The sequence below is a fragment of the Sorex araneus genome, chromosome 1 (assembly GCF_027595985.1).
Source record: "Sorex araneus isolate mSorAra2 chromosome 1, mSorAra2.pri, whole genome shotgun sequence".
Classification (NCBI taxonomy): Eukaryota; Metazoa; Chordata; class Mammalia; order Eulipotyphla; family Soricidae; genus Sorex; species Sorex araneus.
Genome location: NC_073302.1, coordinates 172,883,544 through 172,895,023, shown reverse-complemented (window position 1 = coordinate 172,895,023; position 11,480 = coordinate 172,883,544). Strand labels below are relative to the sequence as shown.

Here is an 11,480-nt window from a genome sequence, read left to right as displayed (position 1 = left end):
ATTTTATTATTATTTTTAATGTAGGAGTAGCACTGTAGCACTGTTGTCCTGTTGTTCACCGATTTGCTCAAGGGGGCACCAGTAACATCTCCATTGTGAGACTTGTTACTGTTTTTGGCATATCAAATGCACCACAGTAGCTTGCCAGGCTCTGCTGTGAGAGCAGGATACTCTCGGTAGCTTGCCAGGCTCTCCGAGAGGGATGGAGAAATCGAGTACTGCTATTTATTCATCCATTGAGTATGCTGATTGAATTGGGCATGAACTACACGTTACCTTTAAAAAAGTTTTTTAACAATGTTTTTAATTGAATATCCATGAGACAGACCATTACATAGGCATACATGTAGGGCAGGGGAATAAGAAAAGTACTTTTCCAGGTGTCTCAGTGGGCCAGAGCAGGCTTGACTGCAGGGTTGGGCGTCATCCCTGACACCCCATAAGCAATGCCTCCCCACTAAGCACTGTGTGACCACAAACCCAAAATATACAAAAAAAAAATGAAGAGAAGCAGGAAGTACTATTATAGTGCCTGGGAACCACAGGGTTTAGGAGAATGGAGGCTCTGGAGGTGAGGAGAAAGTCCTTATGTACCCAGTGTCCAGCCCATTCTCCCAAATGTACCTTGTGTCTTGAACATGTGACCTCGTTTCCCCTCAGCTGTTGATAAAGATGGACTCTTTGGTACTTCCCAAATGGACCCAAGATGAAGACATTTTACGTTTTTATTTAGACACCATGATTTACAACATGGTTGACAGTGGCATTTCAGGCACATAATAGTCCAACTCTAAGCCCATCAGCAGTGCCAACTTACCTCACCAGTTTGCTTCCAACCCCTCAAACCTAAACCTTGTCAGGCATGTATTAAAGTTTAATTATTGTGGGTTGAGTCCCATGCTTATAGCAGTGTTGGGTGTAGTGATTTTGATAAATACAGATGCTCATCTCTCCATAACAGAGAAGTCCAAGGCTTCTTTTGCCCTTATGTTACTACCAGACCTCCTCTTCTTGCTCCTCCTTCTAGTTTTCTCCTCCCCTGACATTTTCCGCTTCTGTACATCCATGGATTTGCTCATCTTTGATACCTTGCATTCCTTAAACGGTCTTTTTTTTTTTTTTTTTTTTTTTGCTTTTTGGGTCACAACCAGCGATGCACAGGGGTTACTCCTGGCTCTGCACTCAGGAATTACCCCTGGTAGTGCTCAGGGGACCATACGGGGATGCTGGGAATCGAACCCCGGGTCGGCCGTGTGCAAGGCAAACACCCTACCTGCTGTGCTAATGCTCCAGCTCCAGCTTTATTCTTTACACCACAAATTAGTGAGAACATCTAGTATTTGCCCTTGACTTACTTCCCTTAACGTGACCTCCTCCAGCTTCAGGCGCATCCAAGCTTTTCCGAATGGCTTGATTTCACCATTCCTTGTGACTACGTACTGCACATTCAGATCACACCTTCAAATGACTTAGTGTGGGGAGAGGCAACTGCAAACTCTAGCAACTAGATCACGTGCGCCTGGTTGTGATGGGGAAGTTTTGTGGACCCTGCACAAGCTCCTTTCTCCGCCCAGGTGGCCTGGGGTCCCCAGTCCCTGAAAGCTTGGCACCCTGCAGGGTGGCAGTCAGCTTCTTCCCGAGGCGGCCCACAGCTCAGGGTTCATTCGCAGAGGCGGAATGATGGATGCTTTTGGGCCCCCAGAGCGTCGATCTTGTCCCCCTCCTCGGGCGCGTCCAGGGGTGGGGGGTGGGGGTGGGGACAGGTACCCCGTCTGGTCTCACCTGCCCTCCGGGATTTCCAAACCCTGCTGGGCCAGAGCCCACTAGAAACCGTTTCCGTGTGACACCCGTTCACCGGCGGGCGGGCGGCAGCGTGCCCGCGTCCCTCTGGGTGCGGCGCGCGGTCGGGGACGCTCGGGCCCCGCTTTCACTTTCGGCACCCGCGAGGCGGCGGAGGCGCGAGCGAGGCGGTCGGCCCGGCGGCAGGTACGCGCGGGAGCCGGGGCGGGGGTCGCGGCGGGGCCCTCCTCCTCCTCTTCCTCCTCCTCCTCGTCCCGCCACGGCCGGGGCGCCCAGTCCTGCTCGGGCTCCGGGCTCCCGGCCCCGCGCTCCGCTTCCAGGCCCCTGCTCCGGGCTCCGCGCTCGGGCTCCGGTTCCGGGCTCCGTGCTCCGTGCTCCGTGCTCCGTGCTCCGATTCCGGCCTCTGAGCTCCGGGCTCCGGGCTCCGGGTCCCCGGCTCCGGGTTCTGAGCTCCGGGCTCCGCGCTCCAGTTCCGAGCTCCGGGCCTCGCGCTCCGCTTCCGGGCTCTGTTCTGAACTCTGGTCCCGGGCCCCGCGCCCCGGGCTCCGGGTTCCGCTGTCCAGCTCCGGACTTAGGCTCCGGTCCCGCCTGGCCCCGGCTCCTGGCCCGGGTCCGGGTCCGGGTCCGGGTCCGGCTCCCGGCTCGGTGCTCTGGCTTCGGGCTGTGCGCCCCGGGTCTCCGGCCTTGGCTCCCTCGCCGCGGCCGCAGGGTCCCTGCCGCCGCGGTGCCCAGGAGCGAGGGTGGAGGCGGGACGAGGGCCCCTGGCGGACGGTGCCTGGAGAAACGGACGGCCGTGACCGTGGTTAGCTACCGGGGTCAGGGTGGGCACATGGCGTCGCACGGGTCGCGTCCGCTCCCTGTCTGTTTCTTGACCTGTGTTTCGGGCCAGCCGTTGCCCGCCCCTTTGCTCTGACCGTGACCAGGCTTTTCAGAAAGTTTTGGGGTGTGTGAGCAAGTGAAAGCTTCTGTGCCTCCTACCTCACCTTGGATGGTTTCTCAGAGGGCTCTTGGGAGGTGTAGGAAGACAGGAGGAAAATCCCTGCTACGTGTTTGCTCCCTACCGAGAATGGGGGTGAGCCCACCAACCTCCTCCTCTCACCTGTGCGTAGACCACCAGCAGCTCTGAACTTTGCTCCTTTATAGTCTTCATCGACTACTGCGTGGTAGCCTTTCTTCCCTCCCTCCCTCCCTCCCTCCCTTCCTTCCTTCCTTCCTTCCTTCCTTCCTTCCTTCCTTCCTTCCTTCCTTCCTTCCTTCCTTCCTTCCTTCCTTCCTTCCTTCCTTCCTTCCTTCCTTCCTTCCTTCCTTCCTTCCTCCCTCCCTCCTTCCCTCCTTCTTTCCTCACTCTCTCCCTCCTTCCTCCCCTCTCTCCCTCTCCCTTTCCATCTCTCTTCCTCTCTCTCCCTCTCCTCTTCCCTCACCCCATTCTCCCATTCAGGGGCCTCAGGGCTTATTCCTGTCTCTGTACTCAGGTATCAGGGCTTGACCCTGTGCTGGGGCACAAGTATGGGCACCTCACTGCGTGGTTCTTCCAGCACAGTCGTGAGGCTGCACCTATCAGCGGCCCTGGGCAGAGGGCATGGGGACTAGAGTGCTGGCACCCCACATCCTCAGCTATCTTTTTTGAAGAGAACCCAAGCCCGAGGAGCTCTGGGACTCCCTGTTCCAATGCCCTTCAGGGAAGCAGAGGTGGGTATAGAGCCTCCTCCAGTGCCAGGGAAGGTACCTGCACCCCACCCTGCCCATCTCCCTATCTCCTCACACCTTCTTGTCCCTCTTCCTCTTTGGCCCACCCAGAGTGGGGGTAAGGTCTGTGAAGTGAGATCTGCGTGGCGGTGCCGGGCGGAACCCTCCCCTCATCATGGAACCATAACGTGCTTATGGGGACGGTCTCAGTGCCTCTGATCTTCACTGCTGCCCCGTGAATGTTGCTGTCATGGACAGCGGCTAGCTCTGCTTCTCGAGGACAGCGGCCGAGTGGCCCACGGCAGCCTCTCCGAGGGCACCCCGGAGCTCCCTTTCTGCAGCTGTTTCTCCCTGGCAGCTCCCCTCAGTAGCTGTTTTTCTTTTCCAGCATGCCATTGCCAGAGCACAAGGCCTGTAATTGTCCAGGACACCAGTCTCACCACTGCCTTCTGGTTGGTTAGGCCTGACACTAAGTGTGTGGAAACCCACCGACCTGGTTGGTTACACAGAACAAGCAATCGGATTGCCTAGCTAAATACCAATCACCTTGCTGCTTATTCATACTTCCCGGATGGTGTAGAGAGATGGTTTTTCTTTCACTTCCACTATAGCTGTATCATGAGGGAAAGGAGACTGACTGATCTGTGCAAGGTCATACGGCAAAGGAAGCATTGTTTAGACTTTCAGAAAAGAAATGTATGTGTGTGAATGTGTTTGTGCGTGTGCGTGTGTGTGCGCGCGTGCGTGTGTCTGTGTGGGCGTGTGTACATATCTGATCATACATGTGTAAGTCAGAAGTACTCTGACATTTATGCTGCCTCTGCTACACATGCCGTCTTTTATTTCTCTGACACTGCATCCTTCTTGAGACACGGCTTCTTTGGTCTCCTCCCCTCCTGAATCACCACCACAGAACCTTGGCTGTGAGGTGCCCTTGCAATCCTTTGCCAAGTTGGAGTTTTTAGCTCTCTTGGAATGTTGGGTACTTGGGACTTAGAATTCTCACCTGCCTGAATCAGCTGGCTTCTCTGGACAGCCTCCCATCTTGGAGCATGGGCCCTCCACCCCAGACACCCCTTTAGCCACCCTTCCCACCAGGTTTAGTTCCAAGTGGAAGCATCCCACCTCTCCCGTGAAAGCCATTACCCAGCCCCTGCCCTGGAATTCTGCTCCAGGAGGTGGTCATCATGATGCTTCCCTTCACTCTTTCACTCCAGATTGTGTCAACCCTCAGTGGGTTGAAGATCCTTCCACTGGTTCTCGCACACACCCACATGCACACGAAACAGACAGAACTTCTTCTCCTTGTTCACGTCTCTTTTCTGCTTTTGAACTGGGAAGCTGGCTCTCAGTGTTTGCTGCCGCCCTCTTGGTGTTCCTCTCCATGTATCCTGCAGGGTGTTTCTGGGGCTGGCGGTACCCCGGGGAGGATGAGAGAGTGGAGGGGAGTGGGGGCCAGTAGTTGGAGGAGCTTCGTGTCCCTCCACAGAGGCTTAAGGGAGACCAGGGTGTGATGAGGATGATCTCGGAGCTTCTCAACCTGGCTTTTCCAAAGAATTTCGGGGAGCTTTGAGAAGAGTCTGGGATATCCCGAGTTCATCACCGTTAGTTCCCATTTAATTTTTCTGAGGACTTTCCGATTGTGGCAACTGAACCACTGACATGGAGGGAGAATCACCTGTATCACAGGGAGGGAATCAGGATGACTAACTGCACCCACCCAACCACTGGCCTCTTGGAGAACAACCCTGAGAAGAGCAACTGGATCTAAAAGGATGAAGTGAAGTTTGGGTCTCTGGCCGTGGATTGCCAGCTCCTGGAAATTCATGTTTCTTTCCTGCCATCTGGCCTTTAAAATAAGGTGCAGGGGCTGGAGTGACAGTATTGTGGGTAAGGCTGCAGTCGTCTTGTCTTGCACGTTTACACAGGTTCAATCCCCAGAACCCCATCTGGTCCCCAAAGCACCGCCAGGGGTGATCCTGGAGTGCAGAGCCAGGAGTAAACACAGTTGGGTGTGTTCTCCTACAAAAAAATTTTTTATGATGCAAATATATAGGATAAAATACATATATATATATATATATATATATATATATATATAATAAATACCACCTACAAGACGACTCCCAGGCTGGCTGCTTGGAGCTTAACCTCCTTCCTGCCCTTGGTGCAGCATGTTCCCCTGAGGGCTCCCTGTCCCCGTGGATTCCCACACAGCCTCCTCCTTTCTCTGAGCTGTGCTCCCGGCCTGCTCTCCTCCCGCAAGCTATTCACTGGCCCCCCTTTGTTTCCCCATCTACCCTGTCCTCCTAGACTGCACTCAAGGCTAGCCCCAAGGCGCTCGGTCCCCCCAAAACATACAAATGTTTCCATTATTACTGCCCAAACAGCCCATTGCTCCCTGCCGCTTTCACACTTGCACTTGAATTTTCTTGTCCTAGAATTTGTGACCTGGAGGGAGTGATTTGGTGTGCTCAGTACTTCTTACATGTAGCAGACACCCAATCCATGTGGTGGGATGATTAGGAGAGTCCCCGCGATCCATGTTTGTCACCAGTAGTCATGAGAATCAGCATAAATACTTTAGTCACTCCTGACTTGGTGTCTAATAGGTTAACTTAGGCATGGCAGGTCTAGGTGGTGGATGTATACTGCTTAGATTGTTATGGGTCTTTGCCTTTCCCTCTCTTGCTATTCTGTATCCAAGTCTCCTAGCTAGGCTTTCCATGTTTTTTTTTTTGTTGTTGTTATTATTTTTCTTTGCGGTGGGGGGGTGGGGAGCTGGGGAGAGTGGTGACAGGGAGGGGGATGGGCCACATTCAGTAGTGCTCAGGGGTTCCTCCTGTCTCTGTGCCGAGGAGTCACTCTGGCAGGGCTCAGGGGACCATAAGTTGAGTCAGGGATTGAACCTGAGTCATCTGTGTGGAGGCTGTGCCTTCCCTGCTGTCCCATCTCTCTATCTGAGGAATTCCTTCCTTGGGAAGTGTGGAAGGAAGCAAGATGAGTCTTGCGTGGCCCACACCGTGAAATCCAGACTCCTGCCTGGATTTCACCTCCGGCCTGGCAGCGTGGATACCTGACATGCCTTGGAGTGTGAGTTGGCACTTTGAGGTGGACACAAGTTATGCAAAAGTGAGGGCTGAGAGAACTCGGTGGAGTTCAGCTTTGTCAGGATCTGACCCCCAGGCTGTGCGCCGGCTCCTACCCAGGCCCAGTGTGGGTGGGCTGGTCACCGGATCAGAAGTTTATTTGTTGTTGCCTTGAGCCCTTCGTGGCCTGCTTCCCGAATGTCCCCAGAGTGAGTGGTATGGGTAAGTATGTGGGCAGAGTTTTGTGACTCTCAGTCGAGAACCTTCAGGGAAAGAGTGAAAGGCAGATTTGGTTTTTGGTCTTTGAAAGGCAGATGAGGCTGGATGGACAGTGCTGATTGTGGCTAACTAGAAACTTCTTTCTTATATTAATGACACAGGGAAGGCCATTACTTTCTTACCTAATATCTGGGGATATTAGGAAAAGATCAATCACTTTTCAAAGTGTACATCCATATGTTGACTCCAGGGGAAAATTCACGAAGTCCCACCACCTTCATATTTCCCTGACTTTATTTTCTTTCTTTCTTTTGCGGCTTTGCTATGTCTGTGCTCTAGGCCATCCTAGCAGCTCTTATGGCTGACCATCGGCTGACGGCACCCAGCGTGCCCTTCCTCCTGTCCTCGCTGTTGATTCTCCTAACGGTACCAGCTTCTTCCCGGGCGCAGAGCACAGATGCCGCCTCTCCAAACGCTGATGAGGGAACACCCTTTCCTTGGAATAAAATGCGACTTCCAGAGCATGTCACCCCACTCCATTACGACCTCATGATCCATGCCAACCTCTCCACGTTGACCTTCGGGGGGACCGTGGAGATCCAGGTGACCAGTAGCGAGCCCACCAGCACCATCATCCTGCACAGCCAGCACCTGCACATCTCTCGGGCCACCCTCCGGATGGGTCCTGGAGAGGGAGAAGATGAAAGCCCTCTGAGGGTGCTGGAGCACCCGGCACATGAACAGCTCGCCCTGCTGGCCCCGCAGCCCTTGCTCGCCGGGCGCCTGTACAGGGTCACCATCCACTATGCCGGCAACCTCTCCGAGAGCTTCCATGGCTTCTATAAAAGCACCTACCAGACCCGGGATGGGGAGCTGAGGTACTTCATAGAGATGGTTTCAAAGTGCTGCTTACACTCAGTTTATTTTATTTTTAAATTTGATTTTGGGGGGCAGCCACACTCGGACATGCTCAGGACTTACTCCTGGCTCCACACTCAGGGGTCACTCCTGGTAGGCTTGGGGGAACATTAGTTGTACTGAGGATTGAGCCTGGTTGGTCGCATGCAAAGCAGACACCATACTCTCCAGCCCCTGAGTTTGTTCTTCTAGGGAGCTTGTCCTTAAATGCTCTCTCGAGGATGGAATTCTCTTTTTGGTTCTGCTTTTGTGTCTTTGGAGAGTTAAAAATAGCCAATATTTCTCTCCTTGTTTTGTTTCTTAATCTCTTTTTTTCATAGTGTTTTAATCTCTGCTTCTGCCCTATCAGAGTTGAAACCTAGCTGCTCACTTCATCAGACCTGGGGATATTAGGAGCATTTTATTTTTTCATTTTATTTTGTTTGTGTGTTTGTTTTTGCAGGAGTTGTGTTCGGCAATCCTCAGAGCTCTGTGCTTAGGGATCACTACTGGCAGTGCGCAGGTGTGATGCTGGGGTAAACCACGCAAGACAAGCACCTTCACCCCGTGCTATCTCTGGCTCAAACTATTTTTAAAAAAGTGAATCATACCAAGTTGTGCTGTCTGGGTTTAGGCCACACCAGGGCAGCTGCTGCCTTGGGCTCTATCACTCAATCCTTAGCACCAGCCCAATAAATGGTGTGGATTTTTTTTTTTTAGCCTATGTGTTCATTTCTTAGGACTGCTATAATAGTGAAGTACAATAAGTTCTTACTTAATGTCCACACATACATTCGTGGTGAGCCGCAGCAAAGCAAGATGATCTGTAGAGAGAGCAGGTTCTGGGCATACACAGACTGGGATCCCCACTCCCAAACCACGTCATCATGAAGGATGTGGAATCAAAAGCCTTAGCCAGAGAGCATGAACTGAATAAATGACTAAGAAGAGCAGAAATAAAAGGCCACAGGACTCTGAGAGATGCAAGGCTAGAATTCCAAACTATGGATGGCAGTGAGCAGTGCTCCCGTCTCTGAGTAGATCCTCCCTGTACTTCTGTCTCTGCATAGATCCTCCCTGTGCTCCTGCCTGAGTAGAAACTCTGTGTGCTCCCATCTCTGAGTAAATCCTCCCTGTGCTCCTGTCTCTGAGTAGATCCTCTCTGTGCTCCCATCTCTGAGTAGATCCTCCCTGTGCTCCCGTCTCTGAGTAGATCTGCCCTGGATCCTGTCTTGAATAGGAACCTTCCTTCCCTCCTCCTCGGTGCTGGTGGCCATTGTCGTTGAGATCCGCTGGCTTGCTCCTGTGTTTCTGTGCTCTCTGTCTCTGTTCTTACATGCTCTGTCTCCAGACTTCCCTCTTCGTAGAAGGACACCATTCATATTGGTCTTATCTCAACTTGATTTCACCTGAAAAAACCCTATTTCCAAGTACAGCTACATCTATATACTGTAGAGATTAAGGTTTCAGCATCATTTTGTGTGGAGCACGGTTCTTGTGCTAAACCAAGCTATAGCAAGCTGATTAGAAGAAATGTTTTTATATTGGTTAAAAGCACTGTACAGACCTTCATCCCTTGTTTTAGTTGGTTTAAAAGCAGTTCACTATTGCAGAAATACCATTCAGTTTTCACTGTTTGCCTGTGTTCTTAAAATGTTGCCTTTGGTAGCTCCTATCGAAGTATTTATAGTGTAGTGAAATGCATCAATCTTATGACAGCTTTAGGAATTAAAAGCAAACGCAGGGGCCAGAGACATGGCCCATCAGTACTTACACACAGTTGACCTGGGTTTGATTCACAGCACCACCCAGTACAACCTGAGCCCTTCCAGCAGTGATCCTTGGACACAGAGCAGGAGTAAGTCCTGAGTACTGGCAAGTGTGGCTCCAAAACAAAACAAACACCAACTTTAGAGTCCCTGATGCTTTGTCCTGTGCTCTTATCTCTCGTGCCATCATTTTAGGGTACTTGCTTCCACACAGTTTGAACCTACTGCTGCCAGAATGGCTTTCCCCTGTTTTGATGAACCTGCCTTCAAAGCGAGTTTTTTAATCAAGATCAGAAGGGAACCACAGCACCTTGCACTCTCCAACATGCCTCTGGTGAGTGAGCCCAGGGCGGGAGAAACTCACAGGCCCTCTTTCTCTGCCATCAACCCAGTGACACTCAACTTAAAACACCTCTTTGTTCCTTCAACTGCCTGACAGTAGCTGACTTTGATTCTCAACCTTTTGTTTCCAGAAACAGTTGACTTATAGATACAGGGTAAAATTGTGTCAAACTCCTGCAGGATTTCAGTGAGAATGACACTGGGGGGTGGGATATGTCGAGAGGAGCTGGTTAGGAATTGAGGACAGGGGTACTGAGAAGGCCCCATCCAAAGCACTTCCCCTTTCAGTGCTCTTAATTCATCGCTTATTTCCTAGCAGCCCCACCCAGCCTTGCTCCAAGGCTGTGGCACTAAGGGCTGAACTCAAGGCCATGTGCATTTTCTCATATGATCTTTTCAAAGGAGTTTAAAGAAACTGCTTGGACAAATGAGTCTATTTCCAGCACAGTCTGTTTCACCATCTTAATATGCTACATAAGAGGACTAGTTTGTCATACTAACTCATCAAGGTACATGCTCTCCTGGGCAGATAGAAGAGCAATAATCTCTTCCGAATATTGTGATCCAAAGGCAAGAAATAGTAAGAAACTTAATCCCTCTTCAAGAAACTGTTACCTGGGCCGGAGCTATAATATAGCAGGGAGGATGCTTGTCTTGCACAGAGCCGACCTGGGTTCAACTCTGGCATCTTATGTGGTCCCTTAAGCACTGCCATGAGTAATTCCTGAGTCCAGAGCTGGGAGTAACCCATCAGCATCACAGGTGTGACCCAAAACCAAACAGAATAAATAAATAAAAGTAAAAGAAACTGTTATCCTTCAGTTTCAAAATCTAGGTGAACGAAGTTTCCTGATTTTAGCAGAGGTGAAATGACCGTGCCAAAGGAATATAATTGTTTAATAAGTGACACTTATTCTATGATTCTGAAATAAAAAGAAATAAAGTAAAATAACGTGTTAGTATGAGTCAAAAAGGGAAAGGAAAATCACCTGAGCTGTTATTCTGCTAGTGACATACACCAGCTCCGGGGCACTCACATTCTCCCCCTCTCTCCCATTTCTACTGAGGCACCTTAGTTTACAACACTGTCAGTGGTGGTTTTCTACATGCATCATTCCAGCATCACACCTGCCACCAGCATGCCTGCTTCCCTTCACCAATGTCCCAAAAACCCTCCCAACCTTCCTTCCCAAATCTGCAGGTAAGCTCAGTTTTGTGGCTTGAAAATAACAACAAAGCATACTTTTCTAAAGTTACAGGTTAGATTCCTCCATCCCTCTCAGTTACCGAGAGTACTCCACCCGCATGGCAGAGCCTGGCAAGCTACCCGTGGCGTATTCGATATGCCAAAAACAGTAACACCAAGTCTCACAATGGAGATGTTAATGTTGCCTGCTCGAGCAAATTGATGAACAACGGGATGACAGTGCTAACAGTGCTAACCCTGCATGGGGTTATGATCCATCGTTTAGGAAGTTAGGTCTTGGTACGTGGCCAGTGGGTTGTTAATCATCTTCACACTTGAATTCACTTATTTTCCCAATAGAGATTGTGGTGTGGGGCATCAGAGGCATTTTTAAAAGGAAGGGGACATTTTGGAGTCCTTCATTAGTAAGCCTCAGAGTTGGGTCTCGGTGATGACCAAAGGATGAGGAAGGGCAGTTGAGATAGAGATAGA

At 51.0% G+C, this 11,480-nt stretch overlaps 1 protein-coding gene across 2 annotated transcripts in view; it reads left to right on the top strand.

The window, feature by feature from the left end:
• Positions 1-458: 458 nt before the first annotated feature.
• Positions 459-11,480, top strand: part of ERAP1 (endoplasmic reticulum aminopeptidase 1) — a 40,629-nt gene continuing 29,607 nt past the window's right edge. For both annotated transcript variants that reach the window (XM_055123319.1, XM_055123307.1), the window contains exons 1-3: positions 459-1,986; positions 7,134-7,672; positions 9,656-9,794. In XM_055123319.1, the coding sequence (XP_054979294.1) occupies positions 7,152-7,672; positions 9,656-9,794 (660 nt within the window). In that variant the 5' untranslated portion in view covers positions 459-1,986; positions 7,134-7,151. The remainder of the gene's footprint in view (positions 1,987-7,133; positions 7,673-9,655; positions 9,795-11,480) is intronic.